The sequence below is a fragment of the Tachysurus vachellii genome, chromosome 9, assembly GCF_030014155.1.
Source record: "Tachysurus vachellii isolate PV-2020 chromosome 9, HZAU_Pvac_v1, whole genome shotgun sequence".
In the NCBI taxonomy this organism is placed as follows: Eukaryota; Metazoa; Chordata; class Actinopteri; order Siluriformes; family Bagridae; genus Tachysurus; species Tachysurus vachellii.
The window spans coordinates 16,117,612-16,143,798 of NC_083468.1; the positions used below are offsets into that span (position 1 = coordinate 16,117,612).

A 26,187-nucleotide genomic window follows, 5' to 3' on the forward strand; every position below is an offset into this window, starting at 1 on the left:
TGGAAAGGAAGAAACCTTGAGAGGAATCAGACTCAAAAGGGAACCCATCCTCATTTGGGATATTTAACACATAAGCAGCAGACAGACTACTTGGGTATCTGCATGTAGATATATTCAGAATAGTTCTACACATATACTGAGTATGAAGGAGGGTGTAATATTGTGCTAGTTTTCTGCGGTTGTGCTTTCACTTTGTCATCTGACTACTGTGTATGCAATGATCTTTAAATGAAAACACTATTGTTCTAATGACTTATAGAGTATTGCTTATTATTATCCACATGCATTTATAAATGATCATTATTTAAGTTCTGAAAATGTGTGTTCATGTGTGTGTCAAAATTTGCATACTATGTCCATGTCTTAAAATTTCAATAATATGTTAATGTCCATGAACTTAATTTGCTGTTTCATACTTTAAAACAGTCTTATGTTCCGTTACACACAACTCTTTCTACAAGATTGCTATATATTCTCACAGCAAGTAATAAGACAATAGTCTTCATATAGTTTAACAAGATATTTTAATACACATTTTAGTCATCAGGTTTGCCATCAGCGCTGTCTATTTAAAGTGCTTTACATCAATTGTACATTGTTTACATATGAGAACAAACAACATTGATGAACAACATGGGTTAAATAAAACTGGTAAAAATACCTTAATAAATTAGCGTAGGATCTAACATAAGAAAGTGCCCTAACAGTTCACCAACAGAAAGAGTATCACAATAAATAAAATATATTACATACTATATGCATTGCACAAAGCCACCTATTACGATTTTTTTCTTAACAGTTTATAAGTTTTTCAGTGAAACATGTCAGAGTTTTTTATTGAGCTAGATTTTATAGAAATGATACAGTTCATACAATAATCCTTTTTTATTTTGTAATAATTACAGTTTGAGAGCTAGGATACTACCATACACAATTGCTCATTGCAGGACTGAGGAATTCTGTTGGTTGTGAATGTTGTTTTTAAGGGTATATCACTGTCCATGTCTTGACACTGTCCATGTCTTGAGCAGTCAAATTTGTGAAGGACAAGCTGAAGGCATCATGGTGGTAGTAGAGGAGGCTTGAATGTACAGGTCCCAGAGCAATGACGAGGGGTCAGCATCTTACACGAGAAATGATGAAGTGCGTCGTGAGCTTCTGGGAAAAAAGGGTATGGATCGCTTAAAACAACAATGTCTGTGTGCACACACGTGTGTGTGTGTGTGTATGTGTGTGTGTGTGTCAGAGACAGAGAGTGGACAGAAGGTCAAAGGGGATGTAGGCCATAAAGAAATACTCCCCTCATAAAGTCTTATGTTATGATGCAAGCAAAACCTTCTAAGCTAAATATAAAATATAAATATCTGTGAGCTGAGGGCAAATGTCTGCAAAAGTACAAAAACTGTACATAAGTACTTCATCAAGCAAGATGTTTCCTGTATGCCTAGCTTGATTTTTATTATTTGCTAGAATCACTGATTACCTTTTAACTTCTGTTGAATAGCATAATGAGCCTTTCTTTCATGGTCCAACTCCCTGCACAATGTGTCTGAGCAGGAGGGACAAGGAATGACTCAGATATGAAAGACTAATATCCTACCTCATCTACTCATCTTCAGATTCAGCTATTCAGATTCATGGGTTTTATAATACTGAGACAATGCAGGAAAACAGCTTATAACCTAAGGATCTGCAGTAGGAGTTCCCTTAAACTGGACACCTTTCTCACCTCACTGTAATATTAAACAAAGTAAAAACAAAAAGGAAACACCCTAATGGCTTCTTAGGTAAACTCTAAACCTCAGGAGGTTCAAAACATAATTATCAAGAACAAAGTAATCAAGATTATACATTTGAATTCCTCTAAATTTCCTGTGATGTAGTAAATACACATTAAATTTAAGAAAAGGACAGTAATTACTGTAAATAATCATTTTAGTAAACTTAACCAAATGAACTTGTATTTTATTTGTAAGACATTGTATATGGATTTGAAAAAACTGCTGGTCATTTGTTGGTCATTTGTTGGTACTTTTAACTGTTGGTAACTTAAACACCTTTATTAATTTATTAATTGTGTTAGTTTATTATTACAATTTTGTTAATATATCTATGTCTCTTTTGTGCATGTGCTGTAAAATATTTTTAAAAAATTATTGCATGTGAGTTAATATATTTTGGAAAATTAGGACCTTACCTCGAACTATCTGCAGTTGCTGGACCATTTCTTCTCGGTATGACAGCTCTCTTTTCATTTGGTCTTGAAAGTTGTCTGGGAAGCAATCATTAATTTACAGAAATTAACATTATTTTTGTTGGCTAAATGGGAAAAGTCTAATCATACCACACTGTAACTCTTGCATAACTGTCCACATAAAGGCTTGAGGATGAGGATAACATAACTGAGCCTTAATAAAGAAAAGGAAATTCAAAAGAATAAATACATTACATGCCTATGAGAAAATACCTTTCAAACTTTGGAATTCCCGTTCCAGCTTCTTTCTCAGCTCCACTTGTTCCACTAGCTGTTTTTGGAGCTCTTCTGTTGAAGAAAAAAATTTGAACAGTTTTTTCAACAACACAGTTATTACAAGATGGTTATTTAAAAGCAGTGTGTAAAGTCTCAGGATAAATAATCCTGGATAAATAATTAAGCAGTTCTTATGAGAATATATAATAATAATAATAATAATAATAATAATAATAATAATAATAATATTATATATATATATATATATATATATATATATATATATATATATATATATATATATATATATATATATATATATATAAATAATTATGGATATATTTTAGTACAATATGAATTCTAGCCCATTAAGCTCCATTAACGAAGCAAGCTTTTCCTTTCTATAGTTCCTTTTGGCTGTATTTCTAAAAATGACACAAAGGTGCAACCGTGTAACCGTTTATTACATCTAAAAATGCAGACTATAGTCGGCTAAAATTTACAATCTTCTGCTAGTTCGTTAGATACCATTTGCAATTTATATAACAAATACAATACATCCCTGTTTATCACTGTTTAAGACTCAACTACTATATTTTCAGTAAAGAAAATGTTAATTAGCGAGCACGTACGAATTATTATTATTATTATTATTATTATTATTATTATTATTATTATTATTATTATTATTATACCTTTCGCCATGTTTTCGATGTTTATTTCAATCCGTGACACTCTGCCTGCTTCACTGCGCATAGCTTCCATATCTGGACACAGAGAAAATAACATTTGATGTTGTTGTTGTTGTTATTATTATTATTATTATTATTATTATTATTATTATTATTATTATTATTAACACTAATCTTTGACATAACGAATCTGACCTTCGGGTTCTCTCGAGCCTCCTTCGGGAGCGCTAGTTTGTTCGTGCAATGTTTTCGGTGCAGTTATTTCCTCTACTGTGGATGACGGCTCCTCCTCGTGCGCATCTTTAACTGCTGGAAACAAACAAAGTAAATAATAAAAAAAAAAATCTCCGTACAAAGCGAAAGGCTGTAGACAGGATGAGACGAACTGAAAGAGGAGCCTACCACTGGAGTCTCGCTGATAAGAGGTTGTCGAGCCGAAACATGGCGCACTCATCTGATACAGGGGCGCAATCCTTTCATGTGCATACACCTGTAGAATTAACCAGGCAATTAGTCGTAATTATTTTCAATTACACTCTTTTTTGCACCCCTCTTGAGACTGCAAAAAAAGCAGACTATTTTCATAAAGTCCCACTGATGAACCCAATGTGCATAATCACTATTTAGAGAAAATGAAGGATCCACAATTGAAGAACAATAGCCATGACCTCTCACCAAAGTATGTTGAATTACTCAGAGATTCAGAAACAATTAAATAATAAATAATAAATTCAGAGACAATTACAATTCTCACCGTATTAACATTACAATGAATGTTCATTTTAAATGGAAGGCTGATGCATTGTGGATAGATTTGCACTGCGAATGGCAGTTTAATACACAGATATTTTAATAAACTTTATACTCACTTCAAAGCGCGTTGCGGGTTTGTGGCTCTCCAACAGCGGCTTGTTCTGCTTCTCTGCTTCACTCGTGTGTGTTGTGTGTGGATCAGACATTCGGCTGTTTTCCTCCCCTTGGCTTTTCCCTCCCTCGCCGTGCACGTGAACAGATAAAGTGGCTGGAGGGCTGTGATGGTCGTCCACTGAAAGTTGAAGGCGTTCTTCATCTTCCTGTACTTTGTGAGACTCCACGTCCACATCCGGGTCCTCTGCGCTGTCGTCCACGTCCGGAGATGCAGACCTGTAACTTGAACTTTCGCTAAGGAAATCAGGTGACAGGTAACCGGGCCTGGTTCCCGAATACGAGCCTCTGTTGACGTAGAGTTTTGCTATACTTTCTGTGTCCTTAACTACAGGCCTGAAGGCCGACACATAGCTCGGTTTTCTTGGCAGGCTTTCCGTGGGTCTGGTCTCATCACCGGATTTGTCCTCGTCATTGCGGCTGGACTGCGTGCTGGAGCAGCGCTCGTTCTCTATCAGGCTGTCTTTGGGCGTGCTGGCGCTTCTCTCACTCGCCTCTGATGCATCGAATTCGTGCTGCCGTGCGCAAAGGACCTCGGGAGGCGGTTTCGGTGGCGCGTGGTGATAAGGAGCCATAGGCAGGCCACCTGCCGTGGGCCAAAACATGGGAAATGAAGGGTAAGCAGTATCCTTCGTGCCTGGCCAGAATACACCAGGCAAGTTAGTTTTGTTCTGATCCCCTACCACACCGTCGTCTTTCTTTTGACACAGTCCGAATGCCTGGAAGCCGTAAGGATGAGGAAAGAGGGGTGGCGGAATCTTCTGCAGCATCCCAAAACTCTTGCTAGGTACCGGGATTACAGGGTAACTGCGGATGCCACTCGGTATGGGCACGGAGGCTCTGTCGTCTTCACAGCGAAGGGTTTTAAGCGGGACCTCGGATGAACTCCGCTGGACTTGATTCACTGGGCCTTGTGATTTCAGTGGGGACGAACTTTCAGACCCATGTCCAGGTAGTGTCCGCTTCCGGCTGCCTCCGTTAAACATGGCCTTCACGTCCTCCCAAGCGTGGGTCACATCTTCCGAAGAGCTTTTTTCCGTCAGCTTTAGGTGCCGTCTCCATGAGTTGAAGTTTGCTGCGTCGGGCTGCATGTATTTGGACTCGGGCGTGCGATGAGAATGAAATATAAATTTGTTTGGTGAAAAATACATGTTACAGAACGAACACTTTATGCATTTCGCTCTCGAGCTGTTGTACCGGGCCGGTATAAAGCTGCCACGGCAGCCCCACGCGCACTCGTGTGACACGTCGAAAGCGAAATTTTCGGGCAGTTTGGGCGGGTTGTGTTCGCCAAGGAAGGACTTGCAGAGGCGCTCTGCTTCGCGCTTGGTGATCATTCCGCAGCGCCGTGAGGAGATGGGCATGGCGCCTGCGCGCCTAAGGATCTCCAGCTGTACTGGCGTGCACTGCACACAGGTGATGCCCAAAGCCACACGTCGGTTGTGGATTTCGTTATAGCTATAGTTCTTCAATAGGGTGTTGGAGATCTGGGCCAGACACAGTCGTTCTTGGCCATCGATGACCAAAGAAACGATGGGTATTCCGTACAGAGAGGTCTCGCTGACTTGATTGGGTTTGAGTGAAGTGCCGGTGTAGGACTGCAGCTCCTGCTTCGAGTTTGGTGAACAGGTGGAATCTCTTCCGGCTGATATCTGGCTCGATATAGATTCCATTCCTGGAAATCTACGGACACCAAATACTTGTTACAAAAGGGAAGGGTTAAAACACATAAGCCTAATATCATTAACAAGTGTGAAAAAAGTGTGAAATAAGTGTGATTTTTTTTTCCAGATTACTTTCAATTAAAAACACAATTTAAACTTATTGCCTAAGAAACAACTTTGCCTCAAAAATCGTTAACAAACACGATAAAATATCTGTTCAAACGAGGTACAATTAATTAAAATAATCAAAACCACCAACAACAATAACAATAATAATAATAATAATAATAATAATAATAATAATCATCATCATCATTGAATAGTTTTAAGAGCCACGACACTAAAACATAAATGAGTTAATAAGCAGAAAAACAGCTGTTCCTCAAAAAATACATACAAAAACAAATAAAAAGATAAAGTAAAAATAACAAGCAACTTTAATAAACTATAGTAACACTGAAGTTTAAGCACACAAAATGTTTGTAGACTATATATTGGGCATTTAATGTTCATCAGCAGCACATCCATAGGCTTCATTAATTCAAATGAAAAGAATCTGGGTGAAGAGATTATATTACTGAGAGATTATTCTTACTGAACTCGGTTTTGATGTATTAAATTGCATACGTCCCATAATAGGTGTTTAAATAATATAATAGTAGTTTTTGGTTTTTAAAGGCTATTGTGCGGTATTTTTATCTTATAGTTCTTGTGAGAGTGATAGAGTTTGTTCTAAAGCGACTGTGTCAGTGTAATTGTGTCAGAACACGGATGAAGGCGAAGGATAAAAATCCTGAGCCATGCAAAAGATCTTCACCAAAAAAAAAAAAAGGAACTTCAAGGCCGATTTTATCGCTGTTCGATTATTTGGCTGTGAAATTTCTATTAATTTTTGAACGATCCCATAAAAAAATAAACATATCATGGAAATAAAGACTTCAAAGAAGAAGTTTTGGAAATACGAATTGAATTAGAATAAGATTATGTTGTTATGAGGATCATAACTTACCTTATCTGAAGAAAAGCTCTGAGTCTTATATGTAGAGATCTCGCCAGCCACCTCCTCTAAGAAACCTGCGTTTATTAATTTATTATTTTCGGTGGTTTCCTTCTTGTTTTGGTTAGAGTCTGGGACTCCAGCTGCATGCAGTCTGCTCTGTGGAGTCTCAGTGTCCGTGTTTAAAGCGCGTCGCTCTGCATTCTGCAGTCCGCGCACAGTGTCCGCGTGCCAGCGCGCGCCTTTATCACATAAAAGCAGTGTAGATCGCGCGCGCCGGAGATCGACTGACAGCTAAACTAATGGTGAGGCACTCCCACTTAGCGCCGGCGTATTTACATTAAGCATCCGCCTCCGGGACCAATGGAAACGACGGACGCTTCTGTCACAGAGGCCCGAGACGATTTCTAAGGTTCACCACGTGATCTTTTAGTCTACCATGCGAAAGGAACGTGCATGTGTTTTTGCGCGTGTGGTGTGAGCGCTGGGCTCTTTGACAGAATCTACATGTTACCATGCTTACTTGTTTGATTGGATAAACTAGCAGAGTTTAGCTGAGACTCATCCGTATAACATTGACTGAGATTTTTAAGTCATCGTCATATGGTGGAGTAAGCGGAGTAAGCATCTCTCTCTCTCTCTCTCTCTCTCTCTCTCTCTCTCTCTCTCTCTCTCTCTCTCTCTCACACACACACACACACACACACACACACACACGCGCGCGCGCGCGCGCGCGCACGCACACACACACACACTCTCTCTCTCTCACACACACGCACACGCACTCTCTCTCTCTCTCTCTCTCTCTCACACACACACACACACACACACACACGCGCGCACGCACACACACACACACACACACACTCTCTCACACACACGCAGACGCACTCTCTCTCTCTCTCACACACACACACACTAACGCACACGCTCTCGCTCTCTCTCTCTCTCTCTCTCTCTCTCTCTCTCTCTCTCTCTCTCTCTCTCACACACACACGCACACGCACACGCACACACACACACACACACACACACACTCTTGCTCTCTCTACTTTACATTGCTTTTAAAAGCCTAAAGTTTAGCTTTAAATCAGAAACGCATTTCTGCCAAAAAGTGTTGATCAACAGATAACAGATTGCTTTCAACAGACATAAATAAAATCCTATTTTAATGTTAATTCTTTTTAATTTTTACATGTCGGGTTACTAGACAAATAACATCAGCAAATGCCTAAGTGTAAAATATATGATTTAGCTCAGTAGTGAAGTGGTTTAGTTATTACAGGCGTATTCATTATTTATAAGTATTTATAGTGCGATCAATGCGCAGTGCCTCACTACAAAGCCCAGCTCAGGGATATCAGTGGTCGGTGTTATACTATTGCTCACTGTCATCTAAACTTCCCAAAAGCTCACAGACCAGTTTAAATATTAAAGTAGCAAATAAATAAATAAATGAACAAATTAATGAATGAATAAATAAATAAATAAATAAATAAATAAATAAGCAATCAAAGGCAGCTTTTTAAAAACGTTTTCATAATCGTAATTTGTCTTTGCCATGCGTCGTTAATCAATAGAATATCTACTGTTTCAATTAAATGCGAACAAATGATAAATGAGTTAGGCTAAAAAAAAAAGAAAAAAAAAAAAGAATGACACCATCGCCTTGAGCCTTTCCATCTGCATTCGTTTAAGAGTAAAACATTGTTATTGAAATGATGTGCGCCGCAGGACTCGGGAAAAGGTGAGTGTCTCCAGAAGCGATTTGGAACGGTGTGGTGTGGGGGCTCTCTTTCTCTTTCTCTTTCTCTCCTTTATACACATATGGTCCTTTTCCCAGGACATAAGCAAACTTTAAGCTATACACGTAGACGTTATGAGGCTTGAATTCATTTTAATACGTGAGATTTAGCACAGAAACGATTTAAATTAACTATGTTAGTATTAAAGAAGACTCGGGCATGTAGAGAGAAGAATAAATGCCCTGTGTTGAGAGTTCAGTGTATAAAATCACCTTTGGTAAAAGTAAATAAGTTTCTTTTTGCTGCGTCTCTTTCTTTATGGCTTTCTGCAATATTGATGATGGCAGAGGGAGAAATCCGACCTGGTGTCACACTATTGACTTTCACAAACAAGAGACTTTCTTATGCGCCGATAGTAATTACCATCTTGGACTGTAATTATTCACTTCTTTTAAATTTTTCAGCAGTAAGTCGAATGCCACAATGATCTCGTCTTTTTGTTACACACACGTCAAGACGCATTGCGTGCAGGATCACAAGCCCTAAAACAAGGGACACGACCCACAGATCCAGATCAGACTGACGCTGTATTTCAAAGGGCAGATTATTGTTAAAAATGCCTTTGTGGTTTGGGGTTAATTTAACAGAACGTGGCATAAATAAAATGAATAAAACTCACAAACAGGTGCAGCAGCAAATGTTTGGTGGTGTTTATTGGCATAAATGTTTAACCAATGACGGAAAGAAAGGAGTTGACAAAGTAATGGTTCCTCTAATTGCATTAAGGAGTTAATAGATTATTATGCTACATTTTGCAGATTTAAGCTGTACACCAAAATAATCAATAATGTGGTTAAGATCAACTTAAGACCTGTTTTCTTTAAATTATTTTTAAGGAAACGTCTTAGTAACTGACTTTCAGACCTCTTTAGCCATTATAGCTACGTTACTTTCGTTTTTTTTTTAGCTTCTTCTTCTTCTTCTTCTTCTTATAAAAATAATAATAATAATAATTATTATTATTATTAAAAAATAAAAACAGCAATAACAATAATAATAACAATAATAATAATTATTATTATTATTATTGTTATTATTATTATTATTATTATTATTATTATTATTATTATTATTATTATTGTACATTTTAGAATTTTCTAAATGTACTGGTGTCTGTGTCTATACCTTGTATACGTGGGTACCGCATAGCCTCATGGGTAATAAGAAGTTGTTGAAGACACCTCCATCCCAGTGGCTGCTGAGCTCTGGGTGACTGTGATCTCTCAGGTGGAGTCCTGATGATGGACACCACAGTAAAATAGCCTGATGTTACAATATAACGGAGTGGTTCACTGCACTGACCGGTATTACATTTTAATTACATAGGTTCATTTTATGGAATATAACAACAACGATATTATTAATAATATAATATGTTGTTTACAAAAGGACGAAACGTAACTAGAAATCTCTGGGTAAGAAATGTGTATATTTAAAATAGTGTTAATAAAAGGTCTAAAAACAAACAGACGTGTTAACTAGTTTATTTATGACAATGCGCTGCCGAATTGTCGAATGTGATTGGTCAGAAAGTGTTGATTAAAATTTACAACAGGTTTGTCTATAGTTCCGTCTGGATGTTCAATTACAGGCGAATATTTACACACTGGTTTAATACATTATTATTATTATTGTTATTGTTGTTGTTATTATTATTATTTATAATAATAACAACAACAATAACAATAATAATAATAACAATAATAATAATAATAATAATAATAATAATAATAATAAAAATAATAAATATTATCAGTATTATTATTTTATTTTATTATATTTTTATCATAATAAGAATAAGAATAAGCAATATTATTATTATTATTATTATTATTATTATTATTTATTTATTTATTTATTTATTTATTTTATTTGTATTTCTTTTTTTTAAGCCTGCTGATTTCTACACTCCGTCTGAGCTGCAAAAAATGATTAGTAAAAATATCATAAATACATTCGTTTAATACAACCGATAAATACAGTCGTGTAAATAAAAGCCTAATGTGAAACACTACAGAAGTATCAGAGATAGATTGGAGTCATGAGCGCCAACAGGCCTTAAACAGAAAGGCTTTAACTAACGCAGTTGTAGGAAACAAATTGTCATGACAAGACCATAACACCGTGAACCCAACACATTTCTTTCTAGCGGCCCAACAAGCGCTTGCTTATTGATTTACCCGCTCGTCACTGGATCCGCATCTCGTAGGTTCTTTTGTTTCACTTGAAAATAGCGTTTCGATTAGACCCTTTATTAAGGAAAGATTGCTCGAAAAGAAGCAGCGTGGCGACAATTTAATTACTGGACATTGACAGATGAAGATGTGCTGGTAATAGCCTAACTCGTTGGGCTGCTCTCGGGCTTGCCCTTGTGCACTAACCCTGTTCACACTGGTCAAAGGAGACAGCCAGAGATCTACAAGCTCTGTGGGGAAACGTGACTGAGTGGAGATACAATCAGCCAATCAGATGCGCGACCCATGACGCAACTCACCATGACTTCAAAATAGTACAACGAATTAATAGACAAAAATGGACAAACTATATATACACAACTGTCCCATACTCCCATACATGATTTAATAAGAAAGGATCTACCAAATGCTTTGCAGTAGTTTGTACAATTTTTGTTTGTTGCTTTCCAAACAAAATGTCAATTTTAAACACAGAATTTCTCATCCTTGTCCATGGCTTAAGTAGGAGCTGAACTGCACAAATCAGTTAAACAAAATGAGCTTAGCATATTATTAGTTCAATTAATAAAGAAAAAAAAACTGCTCCCATAAATGACAAACTTAGAAACACATCCAAAACAAACCTATAAACACAAACTGCTGCTAATTATTAATCTCACAATTAAAAAGGTTAAAATTGCTTTTAAATATAAGATTTTCAACAAACTGCAGACACTTTCATCAAACTCAACCTGTAACAGTCAATAGGAATAAAGGCATGGGGGCTGTGGATTTAACTACACAACCCCAGAGCTGAAATCTATCTGCAGCTATGGTTTGGAGGAATGCCAAATTGTTTAAAATGTGTTAGAGGAGAGTCACTGTTAGAGGAGAGTCACTGAAGAGCCTTGCCAGGTTTTGTGAGTGACAGTGAAGCTAATTCTACACACCAAGTCAGTTAAGTCACATAGCAGAGATTCTTGGTTCTCCTGACAAGGTTTCATGAAGCTGTGGGTCTAATGGAGCTGTCTGTGGTGGATGCACTAATAGGCAATAGCTCTTTTGCTTAAAAGATTTGGTTAATTATACAATTATATAATTCATTTTGATGAATAGTAATCATTTTATGCTTTTTATTTCTGCTCTACATAATGGAAATATTTTAAAGAATCATTATTAACATTTTAAATGGATTTACAAATCTTTAGCATAAATTCATATGTAATTTATTAGGTGGTTATAAGTGTACAAAGGTAGTCACACCTACTGACAAGTGTACAAAAGGTTGTCACAGCTACTGACAAGTGTACAAAAGGTTGTCACAGCTACTGACAAGTGTACAAAAGGTTGTCACAGCTACTGACAAGTGTACAAAAGGTTGTCACAGCTACTGACAAGTGTACAAAAGGTTGTCACAGCTACTGACAAGTGTACAAAAGGTTGTCACAGCTACTGACAAGTGTACAAAAGGTTGTCACAGCTACTGACAAGTGTACAAAAGGTTGCCTTTTTAAACCAGTTCAGCACAGTGAGTTCTACTGAAGACCAAACCATAAGGGAGGACTTTAAATGTAAATTAAAATTTTCCAATTAGCCAAAAATGTTAATGGTGCTAATAAGAATTAAACTCAGACATTAATATTATGAAAATCAAGTTAGTCTCAAGTCATAACACCAGTGCTGAGGACAATTTTGAACAGCACCTGATGCTTGAATTGGGTGGAGAAAAGCTATTCAGTCCTAAAGTTGGGAGGTCATTGTGTAGCTCATGCTAACCTTTTGTAAGAAAGAGGGAAAAAAATCCATTTAGTGCCCCTACATTAATCACAGGCTGCATATTAAAGTGTGATAATCACCTGAACACTCCATTAAAATAAAACTGGCAGCCCTGGGGAAATCTCACCTTACACTTTAATTGTTTTGAGGCTTTGATCAGCTTTTTAATTCAAGATTAATTTATGCAATTTTAAATAACTCTACATATGATTAATAAGCTTGAAAATTAAAAGTAGACTGAAGCAATTATAACAAGTGGTTGGTCATCACCTCATTAGATGATGTTAAGAAGTTGCAGTATGTGTGTATTTATGACAGCTAGAGAGAGAGAAAGAGTGAGAGCAAGAGCAAGAGAGAGAGAGAGAGAGAGAGAGAGAGAGAGAGAGAGACAGAGAGAGACAGAGAGAGACAGAGAGAGACATAGAGAGAGAGAGCAGCTTGGCTGGGAAGCCACTATTTACTGCAGCCATGTTAATCTTCATAAAGTCCTCTTCTCATTGCATACATTTAACAATCTGCTGAAATACTAATTACCTACTTTGTAGTCACCAGACATGAAAAAAGCTAGCTATTTAACAGATTTAAGCCAATATTCTGTTGGTTTCTTTGCCTTTCTAGCAGCCATGAGCAGCCATGAGCAGCCATGGGCCAACGTAACCATTTATCTTTGTAGAATTATTATTGCACCTAGTGGTCAAAAATGGGGACTTTAACAAGTGCTAATAGAAGCTCATTGGGAAAGGAATCACTCTGCCCCATGCTCACGTCACAAATATTCTTCGAGTGGATGAGGAGCAGTGGACAATACAGTTTATAACAATGTTACCAGGTTCATGTTTTTAAGCCAAATTGGTTGTGATTTACAGCAAACTTTCAGAATAAAATCTGATACATTTCAGTAACCAAAGCCAAAATGTAAGTACAGCCAGACTGACTACAGACTACATGTACAGAGCTATTTCTATTGATGAATCTAAATGCAGAATGTAAGTTTAGGAGAATGAATGGGAATTATTAGGGAGTGAATAATGTCTATACATCAGAAATGTGTGTGCTTCACGGTGACCTTGTTTCCTATGCAAAGGCTTAGAAAAAGAGGAAATACTTGTCTTCCTTTTCTAAATGTTTGACATTTTTAGGCTAGCTTCTAGTTTTTTGTTATGGAAATTTTTTGAAAACGTGTAAAAAGATGGTTAATGACATTAGTGCTTCTGTGTGACCATGTTGAATAAAACTCAGCTGAACAATGGACAGTCTGTATATTGTCTATTCTGAACCGCTTATTACAGTTTAAAATTCATTAGATAACTTCATTTAGTTTAAAGATATATTGTTTTCAATGCTTTCCTGTCCCTCCAAAATCTAGTCTGGAACTGATGCTTAGAGAAACACATTACTTAAACATCCACCCGTAGACCTTGTACAACCATTTAATGACCTTTTTGGGGTCTGCCATGAGGTCATTACATCCAGCACCTTGTTTCTCACCACTTCTTTTAAATATAATCCAGTCGTCTAAACCTAGTCCTGGATTTTATATTAGTCACTTTTATTATGCCCTTGTTGATGGTATCTTACTGTTTTTGGTTCTAAAGCTATGGGAAAATAAATTTGAATAGGTGAACATGTGTACCAGTGTACGTACTGAATTTGGTGAAATTCTGTTAAATTCTACCGTAGGTGCAGCACAAGTGAATGTAACAGAGGGGAGAATCGAGACAGAAGTGATTGGCAGAATGAGCATGGTTGCTAAGAAGGTCAGTGTAATAATAAGGACTTTACAGATTTACATACTAATAGTCTTATTCCCAAGAAAGTAAAACTCTGACCACTCTGTCTGCTGGCGGTGGGCAATTTAAGGTCTGCAGCACTGGATCTATCATTTTGGGAATGATGTCTCTTTTTAAATAATGGTGTCACTGCATGGCACAGTAGTCAGTTCTTCTGATAGCACATGCTCACTCAAAGTCAGATGAGAGACTAAGGGCTCGAGAACTTCATCTAACCAGATGGAAGTCTCAAACAGAGCTCTTTACACACAGGACACTTGAGTGTATGTGTGTGTGCGTAAAGCTTGAAGGAAGCAGAGGTACCAGGGATATTAGCAGGTCCTCTTGAGGGCTGTGAAGAACAAGTGTGCTGAGTTAAAGCAAGAGATTCTCCAACCTGCTAATGTGTAAACAAGACATCACTTCTCTCCTGGCCTGACGTTTATCTGCCTCCTAAAAGCCTGCCCCTGGGTCTTACACACAGAGAGACACACACACCACTTACACTGCAAAGCACACATTTATACTCAATGCGTGTGCGCATATGACACAAGAGCAGGAATGAAGGTCACCATCATAAAAAGGTTGGTAGTAGTGTGTGTTCTAATGTCATCAGAGTAAGAGAGAATTGCGAAATTAGAGGGGGTGCTGTTGCTGCGTTTGATTATGGAGGGCACATGGACCCTTTTGTCACAGACAGGGGCTCATCTGCCACTGTAGGCTTCTGCTCTCATGAGGCAAGCTGGGAACAAAAGTGCTAAAAGGCAGTGTGACAGTGAGGGCAGGTGAAGAAGGAGGAGGCCTGCGGAATACAACCACAGCTGTCAATCATTCTGCAGCAACAATTACACACACCTACACACACACACGCACACACACACGCACACACACACGCATACACGCACATGCACACACACACGCAGAGTGTCTTTAACCATTCTACTCTCTCTCTATATCAGGATCTAAATTCTATTTACTACAATGTTTCCTAATTCAGAAACATAATTAATAAAAATATATCTGTTCTGTTCATTAAAAGCTAACAAAAAGCCTCAGTTTACAGTTCAGCTCAAACTGTAGTTAAATATATCCAAGCATCACTGGAATGTCCTTCGTAAATAACACTTATTTCTAAAGCCCAAAACTACAAGAACATAAATTTTATCTTAAGACAGAGACTCCTTACGTTTATTGAGATCAGTACAATGAAGGTCATAGAATGAAACAAGAGAATAACATTGAAAAGAAGGCTCCATCAGCTCAGCATGTCAGCCAATACTGCCAATCACCGGATGAGCATCAGCCAGTGATAATGGGAATTATAGTAATGAAAACCAGCGTCTGGGCTCATGCTTTGCCTGGGGCATTTTCCATACTATAGCGGGGCATTACCATAAAGATGCGAAGTGCTTGTTTTGCAGGGTCTATCGGAGGAGCAGTCCGCTAAGATAATAACTATTAGTAAAGGACAGAGCTTTTGTGGGATTCCAGCTGTGGAGGCTGCTGCATTTCCATACAGATGGATGTGCACCAGAGGGGTGATATGTATGCAGAGTGAAGCATTTGGGTGACGCCATCAGCCATCCTGACCAAGAATCCTGGTCATGACCTCGTCTCTTCCTCTTTGTCGGTTTGCCCTGCAGGAGAAGGAACCGAAAGCCTGTTCAGAAAAAATAAAGAGTTATCATGAGATTTGTTCGATAAGCTGTTTAAATGTGCTTTGTTATTGCGCAACAGTGAAGAATGAAGTAGCAGTGTTTAGCAAGTGTGTGTGTGTACAAATATTTTGCACACAATCTATTTTCCATCCCTTTTTTCAACCCCAAAATGCGCAGAGCACAGATTAACACTCAAGATTCACAAGTGTATGAACGTGTGTGGCTGTCAGGAAAACCCTGTTAGATGATGTAGGATTCTGGGAAAGGGATAAGAAATTAGATTCTTTAGTCTGTGAATAAGTATTGATGTAGCATCTCAATACAGACTTCAGAACACATTCACATTTGTACATCATTCTGGATCAGGACGTCAGCCAAATACCATAAATGTTAAAATAAATATCATTTTGTAAAGATCACAAATCTGCTCATATACTACATTTTTTGGTCAGTTGTGCTGTAGTGAAACTGACAGAAGTCTAATCAAATAAGTTTGTAATCAGATAGCAGCTGTTAAACTGTGCTTTGATGCCATCAAATTATCAACAAAACAGAAAAAGGACAATTTGCACACTCTAGATTGATGACAATGGACAGTTTTAAACAGTGGCTATCAATCCAACAGAGCAGAACTCACTGAATTAATCAGCGATTATTTCATCTCTGATGTAAGAGTGAACAGCTTGAACACCATGAGTGATTTAGCCCAGGTGATAAGGGACATGGAAGTGGATCATGCTGATGATGAAAGTGATTACACATTTCTCTTAAACTTATAATTCTTGGTAAAGTATAATTCTAATAAAATTGTTTCAAATCTACAGTATTATATTTTATTTTATTGCATTGGCTTTTTTGCATCATTTTCTTCCAGACTTAGAAATGCTATAATTTCTAATTGAGATGTGTGTAAAAGAAAGAAAAACATATTACAGTTCTGGATAGTCTGTCATTTTTAGAAATATATACAGTAGAAATTTGAACATGTGAATGGATTTCCCAGGCTGCCACACATTTTTTGGCATTCTTGGGTTTAATAGGGTTGCTGTCCAGGGTACTGAGATGACTCTCAAAGGTCCCATGTGCACATAGATGCAGCCATGTGTGTGTTTGTGTGTGTGTGTGTGTGTGTGTGTGTGTGTGTGTGTGTGTGTGTGTGTGTGTGTGTGTGTATGTGTGTGTGTGTGTGTGCATGCATGAGTGTGTGTGAACACAAACCAGACATTTCCATCAGGCCACAAAAAAGAAGTGAGAAAGTGTGTTACATGTCTGTTAGCAACTCCATCAAACAGCAAAATCAAACTTTTTTTCAACTTCTCACTTAGATTCTGTGCTCGCAGATAGATATACACAAAGAAATGAAAAAAGTGATTTGGTCTGGTAAATCAGTGTCCAGTACAGAGTTCAATTCAAAACACCAATACAGACTGAAATATGTGTCACTACATATTTATCTAATGTTGTATACTGTATGCATATGTTTGTGTATGACCCATATTTTGTATGAACACAACAGCCAATATTGTAAAATGAAGAGGGTATGAGAATTTAGGGCTAAGTATTTTTCCTGTTTGCATGTTGATGAATTATGCATGTGAGGGTTACACTAATAATAGCTGTGGAAAAGAAGGGCGCTGGTTCTCCAGTGAGCAGGCCAAAGGCTTGCTTAAGGCTACCAGTTTGTGTAAATATGGCCAGCAGTCTGTAAACAGCATCTGCAGCACACACACATTCACCAGGTGATGAGAGCACAAAAGCTCCATTAACATGATGGGATTCAGACTAATGACACTGCAAACATTCATTCCTCCGGTGTTGTCCTATCACCCTGAAGTAAGGGCTCCTGTAAGAGTGATTTTGTTTATATTAGCACTCCCTCCGCAGCACATTAGTGCAGCAGGACATTAATATCATCATGCTATACAAGTCTCATTAGTATTCTTAAGTCTACAGAAGAACAGAAAAGAGTAAAGCTACCAGCACTTCACTCCTGCACCAGTTGACTTTAGGGGCTACTGTAGCATGAAAGGCCTGTATATTGTAAAGCCAAATAAATCAATAAATAAATAACTAAAATGTATTTATGTTAATGTTAAAAATCTCTTCAACAGTCACCAAATATTTTTATGCTGTTTTCAACGATGTCCTCAATGGAATAGATGAAAAAGGTATCTGAGTTTGAATTTCATAAAGGACTCATTGTTACGATACTTTAAGTTGTAAATACATTGATACATAGATGACGCATAGTTTTCGCAGTTTGAACCTCTTGTTGTCTTTATACAACAGAGGGCATATATACATTGAGATCAGTCAAGGAAACAGAGAAGCAGATGTACAAATCAGACTATGAAACATGTACCAGTATTTAAAGATTATTTACTGGCTACTGGTTCACTACTACACCACATAACAAGTCCACTAATGGAGTGGTGATGGGTTGGTGCTAATTATAGTGGCCCACAACCCATTGGATTCAAGATTCAAGAATTCAAGAAGTCCTTGCTCTGGCTGAATTGTTGTATTAATAATACGATTAGATTACTAATTGGAAAAAAAATGTAACCAAAATTACAAAAGCATGCAATATTAAAGAAATAATTTAATAATTTGAAACAAAATGTATGTGACTAAAAAAATTATTTAGTCGCTGTCCATGCTTTGTGTGATTAAGACCAACTGGCCTAGATGAGGTGAAAGTTGACAAGGAAATGATAAATCAATGATAAATTGAATTAATATAAAATGGCAGAAAAAGGGGGTCACGGTGGCTTAGTGGTTAGCACGTTCGCCTCACACCTCCAGGGTTGTGGGTTCGATTCCCGCCTCCGCCTTGTGTGTGTGGAGTTTGCATGTTCTCCCCGTGCCTCGGGGGTTTCCTCCGGGTACTCCGGTTTCCTCCCTCAGTCCAAAGACATGCATGGTAGGTTGATTGGCATCTCTGGAAAATTATGTGTGTGATTGCGTGAGTGAATGAGAGTGTGTGTGTGTGCCCTGTGATGGGTTGGCACTCCGTCCAGGGTGTATCCTGCCTTGATGCCCGATGACGCCTGAGATCCCCGGGACAGGCTCCCCGTGACCCGAGGTAGTTCGGATAAGCAGTAGAAGATGAGTGAGAGAGTGAGTGGCAGAAAAAGAGAAAAGAAAGCTATATTAGGTGAAACAGCTTATAGCATGTATGTTTGCAAAAGCATTTGCTGCTTGGTGTTTAACCAGCTAACCTAGCTACTAGTTGTAGTTGTAGTAACCTTTATTTAACAAGTATGAAAAATGATTGAGATTAAATATAAATTTTCCAAGAGTCACCTGGCCAAGAAAGCAACAAAGGATGAAAAGTTCCAATGAGTTCAGCAGTTTCTGAAATCCTCAAACCATCCTGTCTGACACCAACAGCCATGTCATGGTAAAACATCACATTTTTGTCTATTCTATTGTTTGACATGAATGACTGAAGATCTTGAGCTGTACAGTATCTGCATGCTTTTATACAGTGCTCTTCTGCCACATGATTTGCTGATTAGATTAGAGTAGATCTGCATGAATGTATGTTGAATGAAGGTGTATAGGTGTACATATTAAAGTGGCAGGTAATGTGTGTATGCAACAATGTGAGTTTACTCTTCTCATCCTTTTAACTAAAACCATATAATAACTACAGTAACCAATTCTAATTACAAACCAGTACATGCAACAAGATTTGTTTTGTGGATGATCTGTAGAAAGAGATTTGGACATAATGAGTGCTGCATGCTAATAGCGCAGAGGTAGAGGCACATGCTGATAAATTGTACCAATTCCTTTAATCCAGGTGACTGAGTCGTATGACGTTAGGTGCCCTAAAACACAGTTCAATATGTTGTAGCAAAATAAGGAAAGAAGTCATCCGTGACAGCAATCACATTGGTGTTTCGTACAAAAACAGCCTGGGAGCTGCTCTCACAACAACAACTACTACTACAATGTGCAAGCAATTCTGTAAAGGAAAAAAAAACCAAGGGCAAAAAGTGCAAGCGATCAAGCCTCACGTACAATCTAATTGAGACTTAGAGAAAGAGCCTTTGGCTGCTTTGCCTTCATTGCTGCTACCTGCCATAATGCACTGGGCCATTTAAATTAACTCAGGAGTGACTTGTTGTAATCAGACTCTTCGTTTTTTTTGACGAGGGGAAGGCAGTGGCCATTCAGATGAGCAATGTATCATTACCCAGAATCTTGAACCCCCTCCTTTGTAAGTGCAGCACCGCAGGCTAGTCAGCCTAGCGTGAGCCTTCATCTACACAGAGCCAGGCAATCTGGCTAGCAGACATGCATGTATTCATAATGGCAGCAGCCTCTGATGTAGGAAAGTGTGTGTGTTTGAGAGAGAGAGAGAGAGAGAGAGAGAGAGAGAGAGAGAGAGAGAGAGAGAGAGAGAGAGAGAGAGAGAGAGAGAGAGAGAGAGAGAGAGAGAGAGAGAGAGAGAGTGAGAAGCTCTGTTCAAGGCCAGTGAGGCTAATCTTTCCCAAATAGTAAAGACAGACCATCACACTACAGTCACACACAGTGACTGGTAACTATACATGTAATGATTATGTCCCAATTAGAGGTAGAACAGAGAAGAGACTGATCAGTAATTACAGGGGAGAAAATTAAATACACTTTTTATGCTGTTTATGCCTATTGACACTGGGTCAGAAAGTGTTACAGAGTGAGCTGATGAGCCACAAAGGAGTAAAAAAAGAATAACACCAATAACAATCAAGTGTGCACAATTTCTTCACTTCTTTCTTCTATAATATAAACAGTTCATCTCTTGGCAACTTCTTTCTTTTCCACATTTCTCTCTTACACTCATTCGTTTCATTCCAAGGCAAGGGAATAAAGTCTGAACAGGATTATTGAAGAAAGGCATTCAGTGGGATTTAGTGGCTTTCTGCTCTCTATGGGACTGAGAGTTTTAATTCAGTCCAGGCCCCTATTAAAGCCCTGGTCAGCTGAATATAGATGCTGAAATGGGTGTTCTCTAGCCAGCGGGGGAGAGAGCGGAGAGGGGTAGGCAGGAAAGAGGTGGAGTTTGAGTGATGCTTCTGTCGTGTGAGTAATGAAAAGTTCAGCGAGGTTAAGCCATTACAACTGCAGCTGCTTAATTATTAATTACACACCTCCAAAAGGGAAAGGACACTTTTAGTCATGGAAGCGTGTGTTAACCCTGCACTTAAACCTCAAACACACATATATACACACAACCCAATGTTTTAATTCTTAAAAAAAAAAAAAAAAAAAAAAAGATAGCCAATCAGGAAAACTGAAAGATGGAGCATTTCAGGATTACAGTAACAGTGATCATGCACACTTTATCAGATCATATTAGCTTGGCTTAGTAATTACACGTGGAGACACAGAGCCACACTTGGCTCACACACTTACTGACTGTAAGCAATTAAAATATTATTCATTACCTTTTAAATACAACACTGGCTCTGAGATCCCATTAAATTTGTGATAATTGAGTGTGTTTAATTATCAGCTGTGGTAGACAGATAGTTTGGGTGAAAGTAAAAGGCACAGAGAGAGAGAGAGAGAGAGAGAGAGAGAGAGAGAGAGGTGACCTACTTAGTGTCAGAAGAGTTGTTTTAAAAATGACCTTGCTCTGGAACCTAGGCTCAGAATAACTCTTTCTCAGACACCCAAGACATTTGCTAATAATGTTCAGATTCCAAGTCTCCTTCTCCTTCCCTATTTCACTGCCTGACTTAAGATACAGGCTTTCATATTAGACATCCTTTTCTGCATCTGTATAAAAATGACCTATGCCAAATATCTGTTTCTAAATCCAGCCGGAATTTTAATATGAATTACACTATCAACGTAAATAGACCTCACCTACTTAGGGTTAATCTGTCAATCTGTAGACAATATGCTGCCTAAAAGGCCTGAGCTAGCATGGCCAACTTTACCCATCCATACCCACCCTCGTGCTGTCCTGTCTGGTGTTCTTGGACCAGGCTGTGATCAAGGACCATAGCAGTCTGGTATTACAGAGCAAGCCTGAGCGGCAGCAGCAGCCTGTGCCTCCACCGTGCTTCATTAGGAAACAAAATATAAGCTTTCCACTCCATTACCAATGACTTTAGGAGCTACAGCACATAAGACGGCGACTCACCTCATCAACAATGTATTGCAATAACTGCACAGACTTGAACAGGCTACAAGGAGAGAGAGAGAGTGAGAGAGAGAGAGAGAGAGAGAGAGAAAGAAGGGGGGGAGACATGAAAAGAGAGAGGAGAGGGGGAAGAAAACAGCATTAGCCTACATACGATGTCTTTACAGTGGTGCGGTGAGGGAAAAAAAACATTAATGCAATAAAATGTGCCCAGATTAATCAAACGCATCAAACTCTTATGAAAATATCACAGGGGTAGAAATGTTCTATTACATCTAATGGTGTCTAATCTAATACAGGCAGTTAAGGGCTTGGGTATTTCTTCATTGTGAAATGCAATTTGGGAAATTTAAAGGGAACCACTGAAGCGTGGGCCTCACAGTGCCGTCAGGAACACAGGGAGCCGTGATATTTTCTTTTTCTCCCCCCTTTCCTCTCCGCCTTTCCTTCCAACTCATAAAAGATTACCATTAAAGATCCCTGGATGGAGTGAGTCAGAAAAGCAGAATAAAGCGCAAGAGAGGAAACGGCGAATATGTAATTAGCATGTCATAATCAAAACGACTCATTCGGACACATTATGATCACTGGGAGGAAATTACAGCATGGCTGGTGGCAATCTGTGGGCATGTGTTAACACCATTTCCATAATGAAAATACACCACTGTTAATAGACCGCGCCTTGATTTGGAAAGGGAATGCGGAGAAGCGTGCGCTTTCACTAGGTTTTAGGGCCAGGCAGAGTTGAGAGGTTGGAAGAACACATGTATGCTCCATCCATTTTGCAAATGTTGTTTTTCTGATTTTGTACGCAGAGCTGTGACTTTTCTTTACAGAGGAAATAACTACTTTTCCCAGAGAAGCTCCATGCAATAATCTCGTTTTCAATTAAAATCCCATTTAAACTGATGTTGAGTCTAAAACCATATAGAGGAATTAACATATTTGGATGCTTGCCAAAGTGTAGGTTTTATACTGTGCTTTAAACTATGATTTAGCTTCATCCATTTACTTCAGAGATTCCGTGATTGATGAGAAGCCTCTCATTATCAACACAATGCAAAATGATAAAGTCCATGGAAACATCACATTTTATCCAATTTAAAAGCTCTTCTTAATTCCCAAACAAACTAAAATTTGCATATTCTGACTTGGAATGGAGCTGTTTGGCAATGTGGCATACAATACAAGACATTTTTCCTCAGGCATGAAAAAATAGAACTGAGAAGCAGCAAAATATTTTAAATACCAAATATAGAGGAATTGATATAAATTACACAACATCTACACAAACCCACACAAAATCATTCTTTTGCCACATCCCTAATTTGGATTTGTTCTGTCAAAAGAAATTAACAAATACTATTAGAATTTCATTTCAACAGGGCTCACAAATCAGTCACAAAAACAACGATTAAAAACATTTCATTCCAGATTGTAATGGCTGTTATGCAGTAGTGTGTCATAATAATGTCAAAATGTTTTTTGGGAATATTTCTACTTACCATTATTCAAGTGTTAACGTTCACCTCACATTTTCTATGTGCGTTTTTTTAACCAGTCTGAAAAGTTTGTTACTTAATGCAATATTTACTATTTATTTATTTATTTATTATTATTATTTTTATTTATTTATACAAGAAAATCAGAAAAAAGTGTAAAAACAGCTTTGCCTGTATTCACAGCTGCTCTAACATGGATTTTATTTCTTAAAACTGCATTTCCAACATAAATGTTTGATGGGAATTTTTTTTTTTTACTTAACAAAGAAAGTAGACACGAAGGACAAATCATCTTACTCACCTCATTACAAGCAGATGGGAAAATAAGAACATAATGGGAAGTAAGTATATTGTCAGGCTTGGTTATTATTATGGATTATTCATATATTCACTTGGAAAACTACATTATTTTGTCAGAAATTAACTGGTGTTAACTGGTGGAGTTTGCTTGTATCTCTACCTGTCTTTCTAAAACAATACGGTACATTATTATATTTTATATACAGAGATGAGAAAACTATTAGGCTACATTTTGTCAGGCACTTTCAGTTATCCTGTACAATACATGTAGTTCGTCAAGGCAACATAACAGTTTATCATCAGAAACCAAAATTCAAACAAAGATGCACTTTGGTCTGCTAAATGAACCATTCAGCAAAATGATATATCTGCTAGACAGCAGTAGCAACCTCCATCCTGAGGACAGCTAATATTAGCACGACTGTCATTACCTACGCTTAGATCACAACAGAATTATAGTTATTTCATTTGTGACTAAAATAATTGTGCACATTCTTAGAAACTCACTGTTCTTTACAAAAAATAAACGCGTGTACATTGTACACAAACAAGCAGAAAGAAATGTTAATATGGATTTTTCTTTTTTTTTTGTGTGTACCAAAGGAAAATCTTTCTTGACATTATTGTAATAGTTTTATTTAAGACATTATTGCTCAGCAGAGTCTCTTTGTTTTAACCATATACTGTATATAAAACATAGCTGGAAGTTCTAACCACATGTCTTTATATTAAATATACTTTAAAACTTCTATCTCAAAAGTTTCCTGATGGTTACTTTTCAGAATATGATCATCATTAGCTATCATTTATTCACAGATTACTGTTTTATAAAGCACTGCTTCTACATCTGATTTTCACACAATACTACGGCTATTGCCAGCTTATGCTGAACAAAGCTAGAGGCCTCAAACAGACATGCTGAATTGGTGTCAGTGTGTAGTAACATGTAGGGTGGATATAAAAACCCTGTTCATTTTACATGTAATTTGTGATTTACAAAATGAAACCAAGATAAATCATATCAGATCTTTCACAACCAACAAAAGTGAAGAAATAGAAATATTTAAGAAAATATTAAAGTGTGCACACTCCATAACTAATACTTGGTTAAAACACTCTAAGCTTGTGAAACAGCAGTCTGCAATTGGGTAAAAATCTACCAAGGTAGTGCCTCATGATTTTAGCAATTTTATATCACGCTTCCTTCCAGAAATGCTCCAGATCTATCAAACTGATATTGAATGTCCTGGGCACAGCCCTCTTCAAGATATACAACAGTTTTATGGTATTATCTATTTGAATCTGGCTTTGATTGGGCCATCCTAAAATGTTAAACTTCTTCTTTTGAAACCATTCATGGATTTATGCTGTGGTTTGTTATTGTTCTTAAGATGCTGCAGGATTTGTGCCAAAATAGTATTTGTAACGATCTATGATTCCCTCTATGATGACCAAAGCCCCAGTCCCATATGAACAAAAGATGTACCATAGAATGAAACTACCCCATCATGGTTCACCGTGGTAATGTTATTCTTTTATTGAATTAAAGAATTACGTCCAAAAAGGTCTTCCTTGTTTTCATTAGACTATATTTATGCAAAATATTTTGCAACAGTATTGTGGGAAAATGTAGGTGGACTTCTCTTTAGCCACAGGTCCAGCAAACAAACAAACAAACAAACAAACCAAAGTCTAATAAATAGTTGACTGGACTGCAGATCTCCTGGATGGAACGTGTGAATCTTCAATTCAGACTCAACTTCTGTAAACTTTTAGAACTTTTCTAGTATTCCCTCTAGCTGTATTTGGTCTAGGCTTCTATGCTCACAACACACAGTGAGACTTCCGGCAATTTCTCCATCCTTCCAGTTATCCTGCATGTCATTATCTGCTCATTTTGCAGGATCTTTGTGACAAAGCCACAATGCCATTATTGATTTGTCCTCTCAATTAAATAAGGCTTCGCTATTTCCCCTCTCTCTGTTAATACCTAGAGACCCCCCACCTGACACAACATCCATTCGGCTGATAGCGAATGAATTATCAGTCGACATGGATAATGAATTTGTCCTGCATTGCAAAAATAACTATAATTGCCAAGCGCAGGCAGGAGGAAATGGGAAAATGATATTAACGTGTGTTTTCTAGGTGAATTATCCATTCGTTCTAGTTAATACGAACTGTCATTAAAAGCGGCAATAAACCCCCCCACACATTTTGCGTGCTTATTTATCTCACAGGGAATTCAAAGTTGCATTTAGCACATTTTGCCAATCTGATTACTTATCACATTACAATACTCTTGCATGTTAAA

General features: G+C 37.7%; 1 protein-coding gene across 1 annotated transcript; it reads right to left on the minus strand.

Moving 5' to 3' along the window:
* Positions 1 to 1,060: 1,060 nt before the first annotated feature.
* skor1b (SKI family transcriptional corepressor 1b) lies at positions 1,061 to 5,759 on the minus strand. Its single transcript, XM_060878620.1, has 8 exons — positions 4,032 to 5,759; positions 3,565 to 3,652; positions 3,358 to 3,471; positions 3,166 to 3,237; positions 2,468 to 2,542; positions 2,198 to 2,272; positions 1,484 to 1,549; positions 1,061 to 1,158 (listed from the first exon to the last, which is right to left on the minus strand). Exons 1-8 carry the CDS (start codon positions 5,757 to 5,759, stop codon positions 1,061 to 1,063), a joined length of 2,316 nt encoding a protein of 771 aa, XP_060734603.1.
* Between the last annotated feature and the right edge of the window lie 20,428 nt (positions 5,760 to 26,187).

Bases quoted from the DNA above. Each gene is read 5' to 3' on its own strand.
- skor1b (XM_060878620.1), bottom strand. From the start codon at position 5,759: ATGGAATCTATATCGAGCCAGATATCAGCCGGAAGAGATTCCACCTGT. The intron at 3,472-3,564 runs GTAGGCTCCTCT...GTTTGTTTCCAG, and splicing joins TTATCAGCGAGACTCCAGTG to CAGTTAAAGATGCGCACGAG. The intron at 2,543-3,165 runs GTATAATAATAA...TTTCTTCAACAG, and splicing joins CATCGAAAACATGGCGAAAG to AAGAGCTCCAAAAACAGCTA.